General features: G+C 36.6%; 2 protein-coding genes and 1 non-coding gene across 3 annotated transcripts in view; 1 reads left to right on the top strand and 2 right to left on the bottom strand.

The window, feature by feature from the left end:
- Positions 1–7,935, bottom strand: part of LOC129262395 (galactose-1-phosphate uridylyltransferase-like) — a 19,333-nt gene extending 11,398 nt beyond the window's left edge. The window contains exons 1-6 of the mRNA XM_054900507.2: positions 7,649–7,935; positions 5,107–5,276; positions 4,021–4,099; positions 3,179–3,227; positions 1,912–2,041; positions 1,322–1,378 (exon numbers count right to left, since the gene is read on the bottom strand). Coding sequence (XP_054756482.1) covers positions 1,322–1,378; positions 1,912–2,041; positions 3,179–3,227; positions 4,021–4,099; positions 5,107–5,276; positions 7,649–7,688 — 525 coding nt within the window. The 5' untranslated portion in view covers positions 7,689–7,935. The remainder of the gene's footprint in view (positions 1–1,321; positions 1,379–1,911; positions 2,042–3,178; positions 3,228–4,020; positions 4,100–5,106; positions 5,277–7,648) is intronic.
- Positions 7,936–11,894: 3,959 nt separating this feature from the next.
- On the bottom strand, positions 11,895–11,967 carry TRNAI-GAU (transfer RNA isoleucine (anticodon GAU)). Its single transcript has one exon. It is a non-coding gene; the product is annotated as a tRNA-Ile (tRNA).
- On the top strand, positions 11,946–24,904 carry LOC129262392 (methyltransferase-like protein 25B). The gene is made up of 10 exons (XM_054900505.2): positions 11,946–12,188; positions 14,084–14,206; positions 14,932–15,038; positions 16,629–16,827; positions 18,121–18,281; positions 19,383–19,410; positions 19,704–20,532; positions 20,975–21,131; positions 23,023–23,207; positions 24,520–24,904. Exons 2-10 carry the CDS (start codon positions 14,093–14,095, stop codon positions 24,633–24,635), a joined length of 1,896 nt encoding a protein of 631 aa, XP_054756480.2. The 5' UTR covers positions 11,946–12,188; positions 14,084–14,092; the 3' UTR covers positions 24,636–24,904.
- Positions 24,905–26,136: the final 1,232 nt, after the last annotated feature.

The following is a 26,136-nucleotide window of genomic DNA, read 5'->3' on the forward strand; positions in this document are numbered from 1 at the left end:
TGGTCAGCAAATAAAGAAGCATTTCCTGTAATTTATGAATAAATTTCGCATAAATTAGCATAAATAAATAAAATAATTTTCAAGATAAAATTTTGTGTACATGTTTGGTGAACCTCATGCAGCTCTACCAGATGGAAGAAAAAAAAAATCAAAATCGGTCAACAATAAAGAAGAGGCATTTTCTGTGATTTATGAATAAATTTTGCATAAATTAGCATATTTTTCTGCTGAAAATTTCAAAATTCTATGTAGAAGTTTGGTGAAACTCATGAAGTTCTACCAGATGGAAGAAAAAAATTAAAATCAGTCCACAATTAAAGAAGAAGCATTTTATGTGAATTTTTAAAATACGCATAAATTAGCATAAAATTTTGCTAGTCAAAAGTTCAAAATTCTGTGTAAAAATTTGGTAAACCTCATGAAGTGCTACCAGAAGGAAGCCAAAAAATCAAAATTGGTCAACAAATAACGAAGGAGAATAAATTTTTGTGAATTTTGAAAAATGCGCATAAATTAGCATATTTAATGAGTTTCAAAATTCTCTGTAGAAGTTTTGAATCCCCCACCTAGTGCTATCACATAAAGCAAACAGAATTGAAATCGGACTTGAAATGATGAAGAAGCATTTTGAAATTGTGGATGGACGACAGATGACGGACGCCACGCCACGGCATAAGCTCATCTGGCCCGAAGGGCCAGATGAGCTACATGTAAAAACTGGCACAAGTGTATCCTTACCTGAAAATGCTATCACTATTGCCCTTGTTAAAACAGCCATATTGGACAGAACTATCCTAACTCTATCCTAGCTATTAAAATGTGGAACACCCTTACCCCTTTATATGTTCCTGCACTGCCCCAGCCCCTCCCCCTGAAAAAATACCAACTAAACAAACAACAATAAAACCAAAAAGTGAAAAATAAGAGCAACCTCCCCCCCCCAAAAAAAAAAAAACACATTTAAAACAAACAAAAAATCAAGCAAGTGAAAAACAAAATAAATAACAAATAAACACTGTGTAAAAAATCAAAAGTTCAGGTGTCTTAATTTTGAAACACCAAGTGAGAAAATACATGTGAACATTAGAATTTACTCCAGATTCTAATGAAAACTGTTGTCAATGTGATTGGTCTGCATTCTGTACTCTCCTCAAATTGGTGGACATGGATGGACTACTGTCTGCTTATGCATCATAATTTCATATGAAACTGTTTTTATTTCATATGAATTAATGTTTATAAATTGAAGAAATTTGTGAAATGGAAGAAAATAAATGTTTATATGAAATGAAAAAACTTATCTGATACTAATACAACATACCTGACAATGTGGGTGAGGATTAGAACATCCCATCACAGCTCCTTTGTTTTCAAAGATCTGTAGATAGACAGATTCAAATAAAAGAGATAGACAATGATGGAGGCAGAGATAGATAGAAGGGGGAGGGGGGGGGGTGAGGAGCTCCCTAGGGAGTAGAAAGAAAGTGCATACATTGTGTGCACAAATTCCAAGATCCAATAACCAAAGTAATAATAATTGCAATGTAAGCGCTTGGAAACATAATAAAGCGCTATATAAATGTAACTATCATTCATTTTTATCATTATCATTATTATGAAGGTGAAATGTATTTCCGGACAAAATTATACAAGGATTTATAACAGTACAGTATGAAGACAAAAAAACCTATCCTTTATAAAATTTATATCAAATTAAGAATTACACAAAAACAGGAAATAATACCCGATACTATGCATCTTTTGAATTTTGTTTTATATAAGGTATACATTCAGTATAAAAAAATTTCGACCTGGATACCAATGAAAAATATCAATTACCCTATGTTATGGTTGGTAAAATTTGAATATATTTTGGAGCGTGCAATACCAAGAAAGGAAAAGGACACTTACCTGAACCCATTTGTATTTAGCACCAAAATCTGTGATAAGCTCCGCCCACTTGTCAATCACCGTCCTGATTTGGTCCAATGACATGAGAGGGAGAGTGATGTCTGACCACGGATGAAAACACATCACCTGACTACATTAAGGAAAAAAAAACAGAAACAGAGGCATGAGGAGAAATCTTATCAAATGATTAAAAATGTGCAACATCTGTATACCGCTTAATACAGTCTTTAAGTTTGTAAACAAATTTTCGGCATTACTCCTATGGTTTTAAGATCGCATGCTCGATCTGTAAATGAGAATCATAAGTCAGAAAAAATTGGAAACAGTGGGATTCAAACCTGCCATCTACTGCTTTCCGGGCAGCGACTTAGTAACCACCAGGCTATTCTGGTTCACAGCTAAATCACGATGAAATGGAATTGAAATACCCTCGATCCTCTTCTTCCTGACTCATTAATATGCAAATGCAGTCCGTCCTGGACAATAGATATTAAATAAAGAGGCTTTAATAGGAGGAAATTATAATTTGTAAACAAATTTTCGGCATTACTCCTATGGTTTTAAGATCGCATGCTCGATCTGTAATGAAAATCATAAGTCAGAAAAAATTGGAACCAGTCTTTAAGTGTTGAATATTATTCTGACTTTACCCTGGCTCTAGCTAGAGTATCTATACAATTCTCCCTGTAAAGTTAAATCTTATCAAATGAATATTCCTTTATTTTTTTATGTATGTATAGCAATTGTACTGCTATTATTAAAATATTTAATGTATGTCACTGTTTTTACGGTAATTGATTATATATTTACTTTAAGTATTCCAGCTGTTAAATCTGTAAACTTCATTGCTTTTATTATTATTATTGTTATTTTGTATTTCCAACTTTGGTAGGCTGGTTACTGTATTTGTAATTTGTAATATGATAATACTTCACACAGTACATTTTCATTCTTGTTGTTTAAATGTTCAACTCTATAAATGTATGTTACTTAATATTTTTTTGTAAAGCGCTTAAAATCATTAAGCTTGATGGCTACCCTGATCAGGTGCACAAGCATTCAACAAATTCCTTCCTACTGCGTAATCATGTATAACACCTTGGAAGTAGTGGCAAAGTACGTGAGTGTAAGGTGGGATATGGACCCTGACCCTGCAGTTCAAAGTAGAGCGACTTACCCACTGAGCCACAGCACCTCTGGATGATGGAAATTAAATTAAACTACTTGTTTTTACATATTTGATTTTTTTTTAAAGAATCAACCTTACCATGTTCCAACTGCAGGAGCACATTTCAAAAGATGATGTTCATTTGTACCTGAAATGAAAGATGTAAAAGACCAAAGGAAATAAAAAGAATGTTCAAGAACAACGCATTTATATAACATTGGCAATAGACTCTCGGGTCTCAAATCGCAATACATCATGTTTGATAAATATTAATAAACCTTAGTCAGACACAAATTGTTTGATAGAGAGATCAATGGCAAATATATGCCTGGTTTAAATGAGAGAGTTTTTTAATAGTTCTGGTACATGAATTTCACCCCATAATGTTCCATGTACATCCAAATCTTAACTATAGTGTTCAGGATTTAAAGAGTGCTCAATGAAGTGATATTTCAAGACTTGGGCAAGTATGCAATTTAAAAACTGATGTATATTATATGACAGTTTTTAAGATCCCTGGGTATAAAAAGCCATACCTTCTAATCCAATCTCCAATATGAATTTTGGTTAGAGGTGTCATAAATTATAGGTAAAATACAGTCAAATTCATGAATTAAAGACAAAACTATTAACAGAAAAGCCCTGGTGAAATATTATAATTCTGAATTATAATATTTCACCAGGACAAAATTCATATTGGAGTTTAGATTAGAAGGTATGGCTTTTTATACCTAAGGATCTTAAAAACTATCATATAATATTTGATGAGACACATTAATTGCACATCATTTTGTATAAAAAATGTGATGACAAAAATTGAGAATTTTGGCTAGAACCTGGCTTATGATAAGTACTGAATCGATTCTGATTTAAGTAATCTGAGCAAAACAGTTTTACTTAGTCCAAAGTATTGAATGGAATCTTGGACCTGATCTACCTACCGGGTGTTGGGGCTCCTTCCTGTAGAAGAGCAGGAAAGTCATTCTCAAACAAAAAGGTGCTCTGGTAGTCTGGATTGACCTGTAAAAAAACATGTAGAAAACAGAGTTCAGACTGAGGTATGCAGAGAAACATCACATACAATTTGCCAAATCTACAATAGTATATTACATACAAGTATGAAATAATAGAAGTTCTCAACTTGATTAAATTTTTATCATAAAAAAAAAAATTCTTTAGTTTATTAAAACTCATTGATCTATATATCAATTAATTCTAATTTTATTGATTCATTCATTAATTTAATCAATTGATCAATCAATCAATCGATCAATTATTCATTCATTCATTATTTCATTCATTCATTTATTCATTCATTCTATTTTGGGGAGGGGGTATTTATATTCCACCTAGAGCTTTTGTTTTCAATAAGCACTTTAATAAGATACTACAATAAATAGCAAACAGGGGGCCATTAAAAAAAGACATTTTTAAGTCATAAGACACCAAAAACTTTTAATGAAACCAGATAGAGACTGAACCTGCATATATGTATTGGGTTCTATGGAAATGTGTGTTATTGAATAATTGGACAGTCTCCAACAGGTACAACAGAATGGGAGTGTATGTTCTTTACAGCTATAACCCTAATAAAACTTTATGAAATATCGATGCTATAATAGTGCACTGCATACAAAGTGTGAAAGCAGTTGGAAAACATTTTGTCGTTCAGAAATAAAGGCTGCTTGGTCATGTGTATAGGAGAATCACAACCTATGCCTGCATGTGGATACCAATACACTATTCGTAAAAAGAGAAGGGTGTTCACCCGGTGCGTTGCATCCGCCGCTCCCAAGAAATAATTCCAGAAAGTCAAGAGAAATCAACCTTCAACTGTCGTCATAATCAAAAGTTTGATAGTGGGACTAAACGGTAAGACAAGACAAGGCACAAGAATCATCTAAGGACACTGAGAGGGTATAGAGGTCAATCAAATGGCCAAATGGGCCTTACCAGGGCCATAGCTTTCAATTTCTTTTGACTAAATTGAGCTCTGTTAGCTCTGAACTTTGACCTGTAATACTTACATCGCCATGAGCCCTGGTTGCCCCGGGACACAGCGGGTTCTTGGGGTCATGCCTAGGGATATTCTGCTCTGTAGGTTTCTCTACTTGACCTTTCCAGGGTCGTTTCATGCGATGTGGTGATACAAGGACCCATTCGCCCTTCAGGGGATTGTAACGAATATGCTGATGCTCTGAAAAAAAAAAAGTTTTTAAAGTGAAAATTATTAAGTTTGAAGATAAATGAGTTATTCAGGTTTGGAATGATGTTAGTTTGTGGCGATATTCCATGAGTTTATAGTGGCCTTAGATTTTTGTAGGAACACTCAATTCCATATGAACATTTTAAATGAAATTTTAGTTAGAGGTATCAGACAAAAGATGGATCTTGTCTCAGTATTTTTTTTAATTTGTTATACAATGACCATTTGAACATTAAACACTTATATGATTTTGATATGATTTGATATGATTTTTTTTTTTACCTGATTGCTAAGAAAGCATGAATGCTTGTAAGCAAGCAACCAGAGGACCGACGGCTTAAGGTCCTCTCCGAAGGACCTGGTACTGAGGATTAATGCCTTACCAAAGGGCACTAGCGCACCAAGTGGGAATCGAACCCGGGTCACCGGAATACGAGTCCCTCGCTCTACCGACTGAGCTATCGCGCCTCCTTATACAAATTTAGTAATAAAAAAAACCTTTCATGAGACAAAGATTTAAGCATGCGCCTGTAATCCATGCTGCATGGGGAAGTTACATGTAAATTGATGCAGAGATTCAAGGTTCGAGCCCTGGACACATCTTTCAGATAGTGACCTTAAAGGGGAATCCAGCCTTGGCCATAAAATGTTGTGTTGGGAAGGAGAAAAATAAATTAAACAGAATGGTGGAAGTCTGAAAGAAATCGGACAAGCAATAAGAAAGTTATAGCTGCTTTGAAATTGAAATCACTAATACTATGTAGATTTCAAATTGGCAACTGGGTAAGTAAATTATGACAAGGGGCAAGGACAACTTTCCCATAGGCCATGTACTTTATTATCAGTGATTTGTGGTTTACTCCTAAGTACCCATTCCCCTGGGGTAGTAATCTAAATATAACCCAGGTAATATATTGTTTTATGTCCTCATGAAAGAAAAATATAATTTGAAATAAAACTTTTGGGAAAAACTACATTTTAGCCATAATATGTATTGGAGTACATGGAAGAGTAGTCCTTGCCTTACATCACTATGACATCCCATATGCGGCCAATTTGAAGTCTCCATGGGTATAGTGATTACCAATATTTACAACTTTTAAAAATTCATAACTTTCTTGTTGTTTGTCCAATATTGTTCAAACTTTCGCCTATCAACTTGTCTGATTTTTCTTTTCCTTATAAAAACAAGTTTTTATTTGGGTTGGATTCCCCTTTAACAGTCGCTCCCAGACATAAACACTCATGTCTGATTGATACACGTCTGTGAAATTTAGTCACCTCTCCTCTCACTGTGACTGTGTGCAACGAAAAAGGCAGCAAATCACTGATTTAACGGAAGTGAATGGACTGGTGACTTAATATCCGCTAATGCTTAATGTAGCTCAGCCCGCAGCTCAGCTCAGGCAAGATATTTTACAAGTTCATTCAAGTTTTCATACAAAATGACAGTTTACCCAAAAGTTCAAAACTTAACCTGGCATATATAATTCGGAGAAATTGCCACAACTATTTTTATGACTTATTTTTTCGGATTGAACATGCAACCCAAGATGCAAATAAACTTAATAGTAAAGTCCATCTCAACAAAGTGGTGATAATTTGAAGAAAAAAAGCAAAATCAAACAGGCATATTAGTTTATTACACTGAAAATTTCATCAGAATCGGAAATAAGAAAGTTATAACATTTCAAAATTCAGGAGATTCTTGAGATTTTTCAATCTCTGTTTTTAATTTAGAAAAAATAATCAAAATTATTCAATTTACTGTCTTGAGAGCAAAGTTTTATAATATGATGAATAGCTGCAAAGATGGAAACTGACTGTGTAAAAAAATCAATCATTTGTCCCCAAGAACAAGAGAAAATAAGCCACACATTGCACACCTTATTTCACCACACATGGAATATTTACACAACAGAGAACAAGGTAATAAACTTCATAACATTGTTCATTGAATGAGCGATCTAGAGTCACTTTGTCTTTAGCCTTTTAGGGTCTAATTCACATCTGATTTTGATGACATTTTCAGTCATAAATTATGCTTGACTTTTCTCTATTGATTCAAATCAATATTTTTCTTGTAAATATTTTACCTTAAAATTAAAGAAAAATCATATGTGGATATGGATGGATATGGATTTATTTAGATTCTAAACACGTCCACAGCATCTGCATAAGGCATATCACAGCGCATGCAATTCTTCAGCACACAAATCCAATGGGGTCTTCACAATTTCGTGATGATACTCATTTCAATTGCACAGGAGCTAAATCGTTGTGCGAGGTTAACCTCGGCCTCGCATGAATTGAAGGCATCATTATCATGATGATCACTGGAACTTCGAAGTTATTATTCTTACCATTAAAATCGAAAGGAGTATCCGCTTTATTAGCTGCCATATTTGATTTTCTCAATGATCTACGTCCTCATGTAGCTTGCCTTTATATTAGTGTAGAATACTGTACTTGTCAGGAGAATGAGGAGCTGGTCGCGTTGAGTGGTAGTGTACGGCTGGCCAAGGTCTTGGGGCCGGAGCTAGCTGGAGACGGCGCCTCAGTCGATCTCGAAGGTAGTACGGATTTACACACCGGCGCGGCGCCACGTACTACGTAAACATGTTGCACGTGGACGGATTTTTCGGGGCGTGGCGTGTCACGCCCACATTGGTGCGCCAAATAGGACACGCCCATGGTCGAGAGTGATGGGGGGGGGGGGGGGGAGCTAGGCCAAAAGGCAGACTTTTTCCCCATAACTTGCCTACTGTATTTTCTCTATAAAATTAATTACATAACTTTAAATTAATCGATCTATATCTTATTATTTATGATTTAATCAGCTCTTTTTTCAAGTTAAATTGTCTTTTTTTTTTTAAAGTTGCACTTTTGGTTGTAACCATCAAGTCAACGAAATAATGAAATAAATGAAATTTTTAGCTGTTTGGCCTGTATCACTTTCTTCCATTCATTTATTCAATTCATATAGGCCTATTATTTTTTATTAGGGGGTTTGAATAAAATTGAATAAAACCGCTGTTTTCGACACGCCGCACGACCGTGGTGGGGGAAATGTGACCGAGGTTTAATCCATATTAGACCAAACGGTGAGTGGACGACATGGTCAATAGACCACATGGATATTGGACAAACTGGTAATATAGACTACAGTAAATGATCCAGATTACTTTGGACCAAACAGTAATAAACATTTAGGCCTACTTCAATATTAGATTATAATTTTGATCGTCTATCATGTAGAAACTTTAAATTCAATACTGCATTTTTTTCCTTTACCCTCCCCCTTGATGAAAACTGCCTGCCCGAACCCTCCCTCCGAAAGCTGATGACGGAGGATGAGTATAGAATGGGGAGGGGCACTGAGGGAGGCATAGTACAGCGCATTACAGGGGCCGCGGAACGGTTTTCAAAGTGGGGGGGGGGGGGCTGAGCCAAAAGTGGGGGGACTGACCATGCTAAAAATCACAATCATATGGTCATTTTTACGTTTTTGTACACGGTTTTGGAAAAAAGTGGGGGGGGGCTGAACCCCCCCCCCCCAGCCCCCCCCCCCGCGGCCCCTGCATTATACTTATGGTCATTATATGGTGATCAATCTTGGCGATGTACGTGCACGGGTCGATCTCCTTCATAATAATTTTATATTTGAGATCAAGAGTATGGAGAGGGCCGTAGCAAGGTCAATACCAGTCTTCGTCAAGCTTTCGAGCACATGCCCTTCATCAAGATCTAAACCAATATATAAAATACCAAATATAGGCCTACTAATAACAATGATAAATGCAATACAATGAAATATATAATGGAGATAAGTAATTATAGTCCATATATATATATTTATGTTCCCATTTTTACTATCAGGGTGGCAATTAAAAATGGCACCTCTTACCTTCTGCGTGAGATAACATGGCCAGATGTGGGATAGCCTCTTGTCGAGGCCCTGTCGGCTGCTTTCCGAGCGAACATGGCGAAGCAAGGAATATATAGCGAAGCAGAGCGCCTGGCTCGCACCAGGCCTAATTCGCTTCGCGAATTAGGAAATCCCTCGCTTCGCTCGGGAAGCAGCCGCTAGGGCCTCGACAAGAGACTAGATGTGGGAGGGTCCCAACCAGGGGCCGCGGAACGGTTTTCAAAGTGGGGGGGGGGGGGCTGAGCCAAAAGTGGGGGGGCTGACCATGCAAAAAATCACAATCTTATGGTCATTTTTACGTTTTTGTACACGGTTTTGGAAAAAGGTGGGGGGGGGGGGGCTGAAGCCCCCCCCCCCAGCCCCCCCCGCTTCCGCGGCCCCTGCCAACGACATGTCGGTCACTAAGGTCGTTTGGCTCAGTCGACAGAGCGTCGTGCTGATAACGCGAAGGTCATGAGTTCGATCGAGCCTCATTGAACAAAACTCCCCTTTTTTATTTTTCGTCTCTATAATTTAACGGTCGTATAATGAATGACGCATATACCTCTCCGTTCAACTCTTAGAAATATAACCTCAAACAGAATAACTACATCAAATCAATACTGAAATCGGGAAATGAACCGGGGGCACACCCTTCCCCCTCCAATTTGCAATAGGAAAAAAATCCCTTTCAAAATGAAAATATATTTTATTTTTCAAAATGAAATGCCATTTGTGAAGTAATCTTTTTTTTAATCTGCGCATTTTTCTTCTTTAAAGTTGATTCTGTTTTATTTGTTACGTATAAACATTTTATAATATTTATGAAATATCCCCCCCCCCCCATAATTCACCTTTTTCATCCTAAAAGAGCACTTAAGCCTATATACAATTTATTACAGAGGACATGTTGGTGAATTAAATTAAAGGAACATTTTATGCCTAACATTGACTTTATAAGATAATTTCAATGCCCTCACGGGGTAGCAAAATTTTGGCTGGGGGGGGGGGGGGGACAAGAAAAGTGTTTCCTTTTCATTTCGACTCAACATTATTTATATTACATAAATATGAAATAATAACCATACAAATCAATACAAGGGAATATACTACGTAAGCAATATGACCATACAAAGGAAATAGTTAAATGTTTTCGGTGGGCAATAAACAATCTTGGTAATCATACAGTTATGATACTATGGAGTAAAACAAAATGATGAACAATTTCGATTATGCAAGGCTTTTTTATATATCTTTTAGATAGAATAAAAGGTGAGGAAATGGAGGGATCCACTGAAAAGCAGGGCTTATTAAATGTGGATCCCCCGCCCCTCAAAGAATTGGGTAAAGATAGATTGGTATACGAGAAGGAGGGGTGGGGGATAAATAAAGTTGATATTATGGTTGATAAATGGAATATGGAGTTAATGGAAGGGGAATGACAGAAAGAAAAGTATAAAGGATAGGGTGGTGCTTAGGTGCGGGTGAAAGAGGAAAGAGAGAGGGAAGAGAGAAAGAGAGAGAGGGAGACAGATAAAAAAAAGAGGGGAAGAAGGAAGAAAAGCTGGGTACCGATCGCTCAATTGGAATTCGTTCTATAATTATGATTCGAGAATTTTTTTCAGCTTGATTTTCAAACAATTCAAACGAGGGGCATAGGCTAATGTCATTGCTGAGAGAGTTCCAGTATAGTACAATTATATAGGCCCGTATAAGAGTAATGTTTTTTTTTGTGCAAAGAGAGTGCGGGAACGGGGAAGATTGTCGGGTTGGGTAACTGTGAATGGTGTTGTTTTTTTGTAAACATATGTGTGTTTGGTAGTACATTTATGTTCAATTTACATGAATTGCCCTCAATGCCCTGTATCAAAAAGAAACAAATCCAGATTTGTTTAAAGGATATTCGACTTGTAGAACAGAACAACTCATCGGTATGAGAGCATGGAGAAAGAATAGGAGCATTGTCAATAATCCTTGAATATATATATACTTATAACCCTAATTCTTTTGTAGAATAAATATTTTGTCGGTGAGATTTTTTGTAGGCATTGCCCCATGCCAGAAAAGTAGTTCGTAATAGGTCCATGATAAAACAAGGCGAGGCCTCGAACAGGAACGGATTAATCCCCCGGCCTTTTTTTCTCTTTAGCAGATTTTAATTTCACTAACTATATTACACAGGCAATGCGCACAAAGCGCGGGCGTAGGAAATTTCAGTTGGATGTCATCTCAGAATGCAATTAAGAGATAAAATAAAATATATTAAATATAAAATGACATCAGAATACTACTTTCCAATAATCATTGGCCTTAATTTTGTTATTCTTCCTCTTAGGCTTAGTCTTTTTATTTCCTTTCTCGATCTCTCTCCTTCGATCTTCTTCTCATTGTCAGTTTTCTTTAAATTTTAAGTTGAATTCAATTCACCCAATAATTATGTCTTCTCTGTATTATACGTTCTCCTAAGGATCGAAAATATTTCCTAACATGAAAAGTGTAACGTCACAAATGGCCTTAGATTTTGAACAAGGGTATATTTTTATTATTTTCATTGTAAAGGGCTTTTTTGTCCATGAGTTGGGGGAATGCCCGCGGTTCCGCCGACCGGTTTCAGTATCTTTTTTTTAAGAAATGGAGAAATTCTAATAGATAGAAGTCATTAAAGATTCAAATGAGTATAACAGTTTTAAAAAGGGAACGTTTGGTCGATATGAGGCTCGAACTCATGACCTTCGCGTTATCAGCACGACGCTCTGCCGACTGAGCTAAACGACCTTAGCCGGGCTATCTGGGAGAACTGTAGGCCATGTATTAAATGACTGACAATTGTTGAAGTTAAACGTCAGTAAAGTCGATTCTTATAATTTATTTTGTACATGCCTTTCTACTAGTGTACATATACATATACACAACTGTGTGTACAAATATCAACGACAGAAGCAGACTGGATACAGAGTCTACTGCTCTCGATCTTTCGTGGGTGGTTTCAATTCGAGGTAAGTTACTAGTACCCCTAGTATAAAAGATTTAAAATTTTTGCTTGTTAGATTGAATACTGTGTATTTTAACTGTTTGTTGGACGAGTGTGCACATATTCTCTTTAATTGTAGTAGAATGCAATATATATCAACGCAACTAAACAGTTCTAACGCGTGTTTTATTAGCCCTTTCAATTCACGTCCAGTCCCGTCTATTCGTAATCGTGTGGGGATAATAATTTATCGCACAGCACAGTGACTGATACTAGTGATACCATTACATTAGTGGCCTGTAATTCCTGGTAACTCCATCTGTCGTTCAGTCTGGTTAATTATCGATAATTGACCAGACTGAACGACAGATGGAGTAACCAGGAATTATAGGCCACTGGTACTGCCTTCTTCCTTAATAATTAAAGGTCAAGTCCACCCCGGAAAAAAGTTGATTTAAATAAATAGAAAAAATCAAAGTTACATGATCGTGAATAAACGCTAAAAACTTCATCAAAATCGGATTTAAAATGAGAAAGTTATGACAAATAAGTTTCGCTTATTTTTTTACAAAACAGTTAAGGCATGCTCAACTCAGCTCAGTGATATGCAAATGATACAGAGTCGAGGATGTCATTCACTCACTATTTTGTGTTTTTATTGTTTTAATTATACAATATTTCAATTTTGACGAATTTGACAATTGGGACCCCCTTGCTTGAACCACAAAATGTTAAAATAATGGAATTCCACGTGCATGACGTGTTCAGGGAGGAACGAAACTTTGTTTCACATGACAATGACGAGAAAATCAAAATATTTCATATTTCATATAATAAAATACAAAAGAAATAGTGAGTGGGTGATGTCATTGGTCCCTTCATTTGCATACCGAACAGGATGTGCATATAACTGTTTTGAGAAATTAAGCGAAACTTTCTATTTTACATCCGATTTTGATGAAATTTTAGTTGTAGTTGCTGTATACTGCATAGATCTAATTTAGATTCCCCACAGGCCAGGTAGTAGCAGTGAACAAATGGGTCTATGGAGAGTATGCACTTGTTCACTGCAACCACCCTGCCTGTGGGGAATCGACATGTAACATGATTAGATTCATGTACACAGCACACACTTTCCAAAAATTTCCATTAAAATATCACTGTTGTGACCAAAAATACTTATTTCCATACAGTTGCAATTTATTTTTCATTAGTAACTTAAAAATCATGTTTGTATTCACCAGAGCGCTCAAAAACTTGAATTTTGGGAATTGCAAGAAAATTTTCATTTTTTCATCTCTATTTTTAATGTAGAAAAAATAGTTGTAAGAATTCAATTTACCTAAGAGCCAAGTTATATAATGAATAGCTGTAATGGAAACCGACAGTGTAAAAATCAAGCATTTGTCCCCAAGAACAAGAGAAAATAAGCCAAACATTCACTACATAGGGACTAGTAACAGAGAACAAGGTTATAACTTATATCATAACCTTGTTTATTGAATGAGTGGGTCTATGGTTGATTTCATTCTTGGAAATAATCAGAATCTATTAATAAACACCACTTTGGTGTAATTAAGAATCATTAAAAATCAAAACCCCCGTTTGTGGTGAATAATACATTGAGCCTATGGGCATAGGCCCTCACTCTGTGTAGGCCTACTACATGTAGATGACTAGCCAACTTTGTAGGAGGGGAACCCCAAAAAGTTTTATACAAAAAAAATACATGTTCAACAACCCCAAACCTTCAGATTTCATCTAATTTAAATGTAGTTGTAATGCTTGTTAGATTTTTCTCTTTTTATTCTAAAATTGATTTAGTGTTGGGGTGGATTTGGCCATTAAATTCAATCTCATATCTATCAAGGTAGAGTTACCTTTGTACTACATGACTATGATTTGTGTTTTTTCTCACAGATCTCTAGAATGCCAACTCGGGTCGCCTGTTCAAGTGACACAGTGTCACAGCTCAGAATATATGCAAGGCAGCTTCACACCCTTATTGAAGAATACCAAGAACTCATCAACTCCCATGTTGTAGTAGGTTATCTTCTGATTGCTTTATGAGGACAGGGAGGGCACACTACTGTCAATGCAGATTACTTTGATGTGGGGGGGGGGGGGAGGGGGAAGGCACTGTTGTAAGAAGGTTAGACACCATGCTCATACAAAATTGACCCTAAACAAACAATCATCCTCCCATCTCAGATTCTGCTCAAAGTGGCTCAAAGTAATCAGAGTAATTTTAGGGACATTGATTTTCTGTTTACCTGTATCAAAATGGAAAATCCATTTTGGGTCTTTACTCTTAATGTGAAAATTCATTGGAATTTTACCTTTGCAAAACAGAATTCATCTTTTTGCTGTGTTTACATTTTCTAAAGGGAATTTCCCTTCAAGCTTGAAACGGAGTCACAGGTTTGAGAAACAGATTTTTGAGAGCTTGGGGGAGGGTGAATGCTCATATTTTTTTACAGTGGTGTCAGGTCTGGACCTTGAACCCCTAACCCATCTTTTGCGATGTGTATGGATTCATCATGAAAATTTGACCCTCTTCTTCAATGAAAACATGCATGGGGCACAAGATTTGGGATACCACATGTGTTTAGGGATTCTGTTGATAGATTGCTTGGGAAAAGATCAACCGTTTGGATGGTACATTTTGGCGAAGTTCCCCATGAAAACTGGCGCTTGACACTCTTCACCATAGGCTTAAACTTGTCACTGATTAAATCATGAAGTTGATGTTCTTTATCGTCACGTAGGAGTTCTTCGTAAAGAATCGATGGGAGGTATTCCCTGAGTCCTGGCAAGCAGCCCTTGATGGCTTACCACCAGATATCATGGCTAATCAGTTACTAGATCATGAGATGTAAGTTTATTTACTTTATTTGTGTTCAGTAGAAAATGCAGTAATATATCATTATTCATGTATGTTTACTAGAATTGTATGCTGAGGGCAATAGGCGATTTTGCCCTCATGACAGTCAAGGTTCCTGTTTCAAAAAAACTTCTTATAATAACAAATGCACGATTTCTATAACAAATCTTCTATCAGCCAACCAGATAGAAGGATTTCAGTAGCTTTTAACTGTTATTGTAAATTTGTCATGATAACCAGCTTGATGATAACAAGTTTTTATGAAACGGGACCCAGATCGCTCCGAAAATGATCCAAATGGCATTCTTTAGAGCGAACATTTTTTCTACAGTAGCCCAATACTTAGAAAATCAATAGTCTACACGTACTTACAGCTGAATGATGTTATTTGCATTTAGTGCATAATTGTTTGTTGCAGAAAAAAGAAGCACTCAAAATGAAAGATATAGCCCCCAAATCAGTGGCGTACCTGGGATTTTTCACAGGGGGGGGGGCAAAACAGTCGGCCAAAAAATTTGACAAGCAAAAAAAAAAAAAAAAAAAAAAAAAGGGTCTTCAATCACAAATGAAGGATTTCGTACCATACAAAAATTTGACAAGCAAAAAAAAAAAAAAAAAAAAAAAAGGGTCTTCAATCACAAATGAAGGATTTCGTACCAGAAAAAAATCTGACAAGCAAAAAAAAAGGGTCTTCAAGCTTGTCAGGGGGGGGGGGGGCAGGGATACGTCCTTTGCATGGGTTGTGGCTTGTCAGGGGGGGCAGACTGCCCCCTCTGCCCCCCCCCCGTAGGTACGCTAGTGCCCCAAATTCAGCAATCACCTATCTGTGTAATGAAATAAAGCTCATAAAGATGTGAATTATTTCCACCTTGTGCATGAGTGGTCACACATTGTACATATTAACAACGATTGGTCATTTTCAGGGATTTACGATATAAAATATTGAAAAATGTTAAAAGTAACAAAACTATTATTAATCTTTCCTTTAATGCATGCTTAATCATGCATGACTAGATGGATCAATTAGAATTTAAAAAAAGCAGTTAGTTGATGAGTTATGAACAATCCTTCAAAATAACTTTGCTCAATCTCTTCTTATAAAGAAGTTATAGTATAGAAAAAAAAAACAGGGAGTTGTGTTTTATTTTATTGTTTTTTGTTCATGAAATGATAACATATTGAAGGGAAATTCTCCCTGTACTAGAAATAAGGCTGGATGATTGGATCACATTTCTCTTGCAACATATATATTTTCTATGGTTTGTTTATTTTTAATGATAATCATTTGAACAAAAACCATTAAAAAAAAGTCTACTTTCTCCTATGCTACCATGAGTGCCATTCCATGAAAAAGGAAGCATCTCTGATATTTTCAAAATTGGCCATATGTTTTCTTGATTTGGGCTAGTTTCTGTATGCTATACATTATGCTACAGGTATTGGAGTCACATATATTCTTTTCCAAAAGTAACTAACTCTATATTTTCCTCATTTACTGAAAAAACTCAATCCACAGAGTTGTTTCTTTATGTCATTGGACAGCAGTATGAATGTCTCCTTGTTTCTACATGTATATTACAGGCATCAGCAGCCCCAGACTGTTTGGCCACTGTCCCTCTTGGCATACCGTGCTGCCACACAAGCCCTGGCGCTGGACACGACCCCTACGGCCGGTGATTCCCTCAGCATTAAAATGGACCCAGCCCTGAAGCCGATCGATCTACTATGCAGACTACATGTCAAAGCGAAGAAGAAACATGAAATCTTACGCTTGGCCGAGGTAATGATTGAATGACACAAAATTTGCTCTGGTCTTAATATCTCAGAGAGCATATGGTTAGAGTTAGGATTGTAATACAGTTTTTGACTCAGAATATTGTTAAGGTAAAGATCAGGGTTTATTTAGTGTTGGAGGTTAGGTGTTCTTTGCCTAAAGGTGCAGATTTTCCATTCGAGCAATTGCCACCGAAGCAAATGTCATGGAAGTTGGAATCATCAATTGTGCTATCGCGTGGTCAACGAGCAGGTGGCCTAGTTCTCAGGTAGTCTATGGTAATACCACATTGGCTTAACCTATTTAGTCTACTATCTATTTTGTTTTAATTGCTGGTTGGTCTAATACTCACATACTAGTCTAATAATCATTTGGTCTAATTCCCAGTTGGTCCAATTTCCCCGTTCTGCATGCATAATGATTGAGAGTCTGCTTCAACACTTAATTAGAATATTTGCCAGGTGTGTTTAAAGTTGCATGTAACGTTTGAACAGCTTTGTTAAACATCACCATGTATCCTTTCCTTGTTGTATGGGTGGCGTGGGTTCGAATCCCAGCCATGGCGTAATTTCCTTCAGCACATTGTGCTGCACTCAACCCAGGTAAGGTGAATGGTAATTCCTTGAATGCTTGAGTGCATAGAAAGCCCAGTTTTCAGAACTGAAGTGGCTTCCCTGAGTTAATATACCTATATTATTATATTATTATTATAATTCTTGATGAACCTGATCTCTTTTTCTATCTCCCTTTTAAACAATTTTCTTTGTATTTCTCTTCTCTCTTTCATCCTCTCCATTTACTTATGACTTATGTGATGTTTATCTTCTTTGATGTTCCTTCTTTCTTTTCATCCATTTACTCCCATGTTTCTCTCCCCCCCCCCCTGGCTCTACATTTTTCTGCGATCACAAAATTTGTATGTGAGGTTATCATTTTGAGAGTCACAATATTTTGCATGGAGAGTTTATGTGTAACTAACCTATTTGTACAATGGATGACAATTTTGCTGCTTGCTGCAATGATCTTTTAATCTATTTATCTATTTATCCATCCACCCACCCATCCATCCTTCCTTCCTTCAATCTATCCTTTCATCCATCCATCTATCCACCCATCCATTCATCCATCCATCCACCCGACCATCCATCCGCAACCCATCCACCCCCCGCCCACCCTTCCATCCATTATCCATCTGTCTACCTATCCATCCATCCATCCATCCTGGCCATCTATCCATCCACCCACCCATCCATCCATCCATTATCCATCTATCTACCTATTCATCCATCCTTCCATCAGGTGATCAATTCTGCATCCAGGAAAGCGGGAACTGAGAGGGTGGTTGATGTAGGATCAGGTCAAGGTCATCTATCAAGGTTACTCTCCTTTGGTTATGGTCTCAAGGTCACCAGTATTGAGGCCGTTGGTTGTCATTTGACAGGTGCAGCCAAGGTAGACAAGTAAGGCCTTACTCTGATCTTAGTACCGGTATACAGATTTTTGTCTCGCCCACCAGAGGTGAAGGCGAAACTTTGGGATCCAAATGTCGTCCGTTGCCGTCCGTCACAAACCTTATGACACATAACTCCACAACAACCGTAAGTCACTTTTTAACCAAACTTGGATGGTAGATGGACTTGGGGGACCTGCATGTTATGCTGATGCTGCAGTTGGAGGTCACATTGTAAGGTCAAAGGTCATTTTCAGGTCAACATTAAAGTTTACATGCAAGACTCTCTTATGACACCTAAATCGGCAACTTTAAGTCACTTTTCAACCAAAATTGGATGGTAGATGGACTTGGGGGACCTGCATGTTATGCTGCAGTCGGAGGTCACATGGTTAGGTCAAAGGTCATTTTCAGGTCAACATTAAAATTTACATGCAAGACTTATGACAAGTGTTATTCCATCCCAGTTATTTCACAATGAAGTTTGGATACAATTCTGTTGCGTGCCCTCGCAAATCACGATATTTCTGGTTATTTTCATAAGTGGGCGAGACACCAAATCGCTTTTGCCTTGTCTTTAGACAAGGACTCGTTCATTGATTCAATTACTTTGGTGCTCAATAAGCATACATGTAGATTTTAACAAGTCATAAAAATGCCTTGGCTTGTCAGAGATTACTGCCTGGCATGCATTATGAGCACTTCTTAACATTTACATTAAATAAAAATAGTTAATGTACAAAAGAATATAAGCAAGGTAGTGAATAATGTATGCTACTGATCAAAATATTTTTGCTCTGCCCTTCTATGGGAATTTACTGTCTAATTAGGTTTTTTTTATGACAGGTCAAAGGTCATAGAGGTTGATACATTGATAATAATGATAGTAATAATAAAATGTATAGGGCACTTTATATGGGTGTTTCAAAGGCACAGGTGGGCTGAATAATGTAAACAATGAATCCATTATTTAAAAATAAAAAATGCCCCCTAAAACAAAACGACCCCCCCCCCCCAAAAAAAAAAAAAGTCATTATTTTCACACAAGAAGCACTATTTAGTTAATTAAGTTTCAAGCTGATATATGTATTTTTTTCTCTTTTTTTTACAGGAAAATAAAGACCATTATCCAGAAGAGAGTGAGTATTGATTTTTCTCTATTTTCTTATTCTGGTTGGTGGGGGGATGGGAATTGTGTGTCACTTTCTCTCAACTAAAGAACAATGTACAGATTCCAAGATTCCAAACATGCTCTAACCTCTAATACCATTGGAAAATATCTACATTTCCAAATACTGTAACATCCATGAATTGTTTTGATTTCATGAAGACCATTGTTTTTTTAATTCTCTCATGTTTTTAAGAAGTTTGCAACTACTAGTCTCAGATTTATATAATTATTGTTTTTTAATCTCCAATGTTCTCTTTACAGATAGAAAGGCAATCTGAACAACCCGTTGATAGTATTCCCCACACACTTCCGCAGCATGTAGAATGCACCGTTCACCCCCAGATAACCCCTGAAGAGTTCCTTAATGTCATAAACCACCAATCAGCTGTAAGCAATGACTCGGACCAGTCTAAGAAGCACAGGAAGCAGGGTGCAGCTCATTGTGCCGAGGGACAAAACCTTGAGGTTATGTCACCTGTAGAGAAGTCTACTGAAGCACCTACCAGTCTTGATCACTTCTTAGATATACCTCCACCTTTGGGGCGTCCAGATCATGATCCAACGAAAGAGTCCAGTAATGCTTGCCTTGATAGGGTCAATGAAACATCAACGCTTCATCCGTTGGTGTCAGAGGACAGAAGCTCTGATGCGTTTGTGTTAGCTGGCCTTCATACATGCGGTGACTTGGTCCCGACGATGCTGCGAGTGTTTTCCAAGTGTCCCCAGGCCCGGGCTTTGACCTCGGTCTCGTGCTGTTACATGAAGATGAAATGCGCGCTACCGGAAGCAGTTCCGTCACCTTCTGCAAATTCCTTGGAACCTGTTCAAAATGGCGACTTGAGAAAGATGATCCATTCAGATTCTTTGCAAGAGTCCCCCATACTAACTGAGAGCCATGACAGACTGGAATTTCCAAGAGAAACATCAGACTCAGATAATAACAGTTATTCCATGGATGATTATTCAACACTGAATTTGAAGGGTTACCCCATGAGTAAGTTTGTTCAGAGTCTTGGTGGGGAAACCATCGAGTTTACAGCTATGGAACTAGCCTGCCATTTCCTTGAAAGCTACCACAAGCGGTTAAAAGGTGAGATGTTCATCTTAGAAAGGAATCAAGCTCTCTCATGACATAGAGCTGAAAAGAAAAACATTCATGAAATGGTATCCCTTCAAATCCCTCTTAGAAACAAATCATGAGAAATTAATTTTTCATGCCTCCAACGACTTTCTGTTCATAGACCAAGTTAATATCCATGGGGATCATACAACTTAGAATAAAAAGTCATCATGTGTCAAAGGTAACATGGAAGTCAACTGTGATATTGCAATATTTATGATAAATATGTATTTGTCAGCTTCAGATGCCAGCCTAGGATGCCAACCTGATTCTCAATGGGTATCATACATCCTTAGTGGTCATCAAATGTCAAAGGTCATCAAACAGGTCAACTTGAATGTAACAATATTCTATCAAAGTTCAACGAAGAGGTCACTGCTAATATCACAATATTCTATCATTTATTTGTTAGCCTCAGATGCCAACCTGATTCTCCATGGGTATCGTGCAACCTTAGAAGTCATCATACACGGCTTTGATCCCGGGATGACCCAGTCTCACTCGGGCATTTGTAGAATCAAGAAAGCAGTGGCTAGTGTCAGAAAACCCCACCTCAAGACATTTCAAGAGTTAGTGTTAACCTCTTGCATACTGCATTCTGTAATTGACATAGGCATTGTACAGGGACCACATCGTCCCAGTGCACAGCAGGTTAATGAAGAAGTGGGCTTTCTGGGTAGAGCCCCCTTTCAAATAGTTGAATGTGAGATGGATATATAAAGAGAGAAAGTAAAAGGCTCAAATTTGAGGAGAATGTCTAAGAGAGATATTAATGAAACACGGCTACCGGTACTTCCAATAACAGTGGTAATTGGTAATCTCCCTGCTTCAACTTTATTAGTTTTTAATAACAATATATTGCCCCCTCTTTGCACAAACAGTCCGAATAGTATGCCAGTTTCGCCCAAGTTGATTAGACAACCCATGATTGATGCAAGGACTCAAAGTTACCAGTTGATATTTTTGTCAAAATATTGGTTTGGGCTCGAACTTCTTCATCGAAAATAAAAGTAGGGGTATTTCAGATGGATATTTTTTATTGCAGCATATTTAATTATAAAGTCAAAAAGGGGCCTAAGCTTTCGATCCTAGCAGAATCTTCGTCGGAGGCAAAATGACAAACATATAAAGTGGAACAACCATAATATAGACCACAAACAAGCTACAGCAACACTAGAAACAAGGAGACAAAAGGGGCATTAGTGAGTAGAGAAGACCAATCAGGTTAGTGAAGGGGATGAAAGAAAAGGAGTAGGCAGACACAAAGGGAAGTTAGTGTAAGTAAGGACAGTAAAAGACCTCAAGCCACCATATGTTACACCATATGTGTTTATATTTATATATTTTTTCATATACATTTCTTTTTTGGATATATTTATATACATGTACATATCACTTATAGATACATATTTACACTTACCTTCTTCTCTTAGTTTGTTTAATGCTTTATCATATGTACTTATATGTCTTTTGCACATTATCAGTTGTTCCCCATTCTTTTTCTTCCTTTTTTTCCCCCACTCTTATGCACCAGTTTATTAAGCCTTTCTTTGTAACCTGTTTGACCCACCTCTCACTAATTCTCTTGTTTTTCATCCCATTATCACTGTTTTGTTCCAGATCCTGTTTGATGTTGCCTGCCTCATTATTTTAATCCCTCTTGGCTTGAGGTCTTTTACTGTCCTTACTTACACTAACTTCCCTTTGTGTCTGCCTACTCCTTTTCTTTCATCCCCTTCACTAACCTGATTGGTCTTCTCTACTCACTAATGCCCCTTTTGTCTCCTTGTTTCTAGTGTTGCTGTAGCTTGTTTGTGGTCTATATTATGGTTGTTCCACTTTATATGTTTGTCATTTTGCCTCCGACGAAGATTCTGCTAGGATCGAAAGCTTAGGCCCCTTTTTGACTTTATAATTTACTCCATTGGCTCTCTTTTATTAGATAAGCAGTTTTCAGCAGCTTCTTTTTGCCAGCATATTTAATGTTAACAAAAATTGTAGTTTGACAAAAAATTGTCTTGTTTTATAACCAGAGAGGATGATAGCCAATGATTTTAAAACTTGATGGGTGGTTTTCGGAACTAGAATTTTAAAGCACACTTCTATGAAATGCTGGCTTCATAATACTTTTTACATATTCAAGGAAATCATTGTTTCCCAATTTTTTCATTAAAATTCATTATATTTTCATAATCGTCCCATTTCACGAGTTTGTAATGACTTTTTGCACCAAGATGAGAATAATTTGTAATGGTGAATAAAGTTGACAACTGGCACTCCATAAAAGTGTGGTCAAAATTAACCCAAGTTTAACTAAACCATGGCTATCAGAATACCATCCAATTATTCTATTAAGTGTAAATAGTGCAGTAATCTGGATAAACCATGAATTTAAAACCACCTAGTTGTGAACATTGGCCAATGATTTTCCAAAACATGTTTCTTTCGGGCATATTTCAGGTATGCTTCTGGCGTGCTTGGTGCTCTGGGCATTCCATGTGAAGACCACCGCCTGGCGGAACTGGAAGAAATGTGCCGACCAGAATGGACCAATGTCATTACTTTCCACGTGCTTCGTAGTATGATGGGTCCCATAGTAGAGAGTTTCCTATTGCTGGATAGGGTCCTCTATCTCTTTGATCAAGGTCAGTGGAATCTTATTTTGCTTATGACAGAGATGTCATCTTTTCTTGTCGTAAACCATAAAGTGATTGTGATGTTGTGTGGCGTGAAAAGATAAAACCCCTAGATTGGTGGACCTTACTGATGAATGCTAATCGATACTTGTATTCAAATCATTATGTTGTCTTTATCATCTTAATTATTTTCATCATCATCATCATCAGCAGCAGCATCATCATCATCATCATTACTATCACCATCATCGTCATTACTATCAGCATCATCATCATCACCATCTTCATCACCATCAGCAGCATCATCATCACCATCATCACCATCATCACCAGCATCATCATCACCATCATCATCACCATCATCATCATCACTCTCATCATCATCACTCTCATCACCATCATCACTCTCATCACCATCATTACCACTGTCATCAATTATCACTGCTATGATTATCCAGCTCCTAAGTAATATCATCGTTATTGCATTCATTATCACTACACATCGTTATCATAATTACCATTCTAGTTATGGTATTGTTCATTTTGTCATTAACCTCTTCAGTGACAAGCAGCAGCAATAAGAGCACCACAACCATCTTCATCATAATTATCATCGTCACCATCATCATTAACATCACTATCATCAAAATCATCATCATCTTCCTCTTTAATCTTTGTCATCACTATCATTATTATCAAAATCATCATCTTCCTCTTAAACTTTGTCATCATTATCGTTATCAAAATCATCATCATTGCCATCATCATCACCAGCATCATTAGTTTCTTCATCCTCATCATCACCATCGAGGAGAGAAAAGAGGCAAAAATTTGAGGAAAATTTTACATTTCTAGGGTTTCTAAAAATGATGCTTGTTTAATAGACTTCACACCTGTATAAGGGTTAAAGTGCACACAGGAATGAATAGAATATTTGAAAAATGATTATTATAATTTGTAATAGTGATTTATATTTTAATTGTCCAATGTATATAATCAACTGCGCATTAGAATACATAAAAGGTGAAATAGTTAACAAGATAAGTAAACAAATAGTATGATTAAGTTAGAATTACAGGCAAAGGGAAGCCTACTTTCTCTACAAATTACATGTATATACCAATTGAACACATGGGGGGGGGGGGTTAGAAACCTGTGTCGTGCATATGTGCTTCCACCTTTCAATATTATTCTTTTTGAGCTGTAATATTCTGGCATATAATTTCTCTTCAATACCCCCTACTCAATAGGCCTCTGAAGTAAAAATCTAATACATATTTTCCCCTCTGTTTCTCACTCTATATTACAATGTAATCTACAGGTATAGAGAGCAAACTAGTTCCTGTTTTCGATGCAAGTATCTCTCCAAGGAACTTTGCACTGGTGGCAATAAAGGATGATGACCATAAGCTGAGTTCTACAAATCTTAAAAGATGATAGATGTTGTCACATTAGTGAACAACTTTGATGAAATAATTGCAAGAATTACTGCTTCTCTGCATACTGATGTACTCGACAGCCATAAAGCCTATGATTTGTTTTGGTAAATCCGCAAAAAGGGCTTGTTCCTCCATGTATTGAATTCATTACTAGATTATATAAATTTATATGACCCAAAATTGTGTTTTATTGTATTTTATTGAATTCACTTCAATCATGTGCCCGACTGGACTTAAAATTTCAGGCTATAATCTTTTTTTTGTATCTTTCTTATATCCAATTGTAAAATTTGCAAAGTCAATGCTCAAAGGGCTATTTTTAAATGAAGTTAAAATCATTATCAAGAGATGGTGCTAAATGCCAAATTTCAATTCTGATGGTTAAAAAAGAAACATCCAATGACCACTAGACTTCTGTAATAATGGAATGTTAGATGATGCTCAAGTACAGGGTTGGGCTCATTCTTCAATTCTGTGATTGAAGAAATGTTCAATTACAATTAATTTAACTAAATTACTTTTTTTTTCAATTACAATTACCAATTATTTTTGTCAATTACAATTTCAATTACTTTCTATAAAAGTCATAAATGAAATCAATTTGTATTCTGTATATCTGTATGTTCTAGCACCACCTATTTCAACATAATTCTAAGTTACAGAGAAACTGAAAAGACATACGTTTATGTTTAATACACTAAATAAAGAGCATGGATTCTGCCTACTACACTCTTTGATGCTAATGGAGTAGACATGGAAAAGGTCATGAAATTAAAACATAAAATTAAGTACTGGTAAGTTTATTGTAAAGTAGTTAAAAGTTATTACATATGGGCAATTCCATGGAAAATGTTCACTTTAGAGAAAAAATGAAGTTTCAGATTTCATTTAAGCAGTCAAATTTTCTTAAAAAGTAATCTATAAAGTTTCAATTTCCAATAGAAAAATCGCAATATTGATAAAATTTTGAAGTTTTTTCCACCATCAAAAAAATAGAATAGTAAATTGCAAAATCTAAAAAACGTGGCTATTTTTATACAATTCATCTTTCCTGTCTCTACTTAAAGCAAATAAGGTCCCAGAGGTCTCTTTTAACTTTTGAATAGGTGATTAATGTTTACATCAACAGAAAATCATTGTTAAATTTTATGCCATTCATCAGTTTTAGAGAAATCGATCTTCAGATTTGTGTGATTTCTTTATCATTATCAGTGTCATGTCCGTTACGTTTTTCACTTAAAGTTTTCACAGCTTACAGGAAATTTGTCTGAAGGTACTGCAGATTCAGATTCTATGTTAGAATTAAACCCCCTACCATGTGTAGCAATCATTTTCCCTTACCACTTTTCATTTTCATAAAAATGGCGTAACGGACATGACACTTCGCGTAACGGACATGACGCCTTATATATGACAAAAGGCAGCATTCACGAAAACAAAATATTAGGCTCAGTGTCACAGACTGAGGTCAGTCTCAATTGCTTGAGGATAGCTGGATG

This window comes from Lytechinus pictus, chromosome 5 (assembly GCF_037042905.1).
Source record: "Lytechinus pictus isolate F3 Inbred chromosome 5, Lp3.0, whole genome shotgun sequence".
NCBI classification, from domain to species: Eukaryota; Metazoa; Echinodermata; class Echinoidea; order Temnopleuroida; family Toxopneustidae; genus Lytechinus; species Lytechinus pictus.

What these genes read in the sequence shown, in the direction of transcription:
- LOC129262392 (XM_054900505.2), top strand. Translation starts at nt 14,093, where the DNA reads ATGCCAACTCGGGTCGCCTGTTCAAGTGACACAGTGTCACAGCTCAGA. An exon ending in AAATCTTACGCTTGGCCGAG is followed by an intron (nt 16,828 to 18,120) that starts GTAATGATTGAA and finishes TCCTTCCATCAG; the next exon opens with GTGATCAATTCTGCATCCAG. An exon ending in CTACCACAAGCGGTTAAAAG is followed by an intron (nt 20,533 to 20,974) that starts GTGAGATGTTCA and finishes TTTATTTGTTAG; the next exon opens with CCTCAGATGCCAACCTGATT.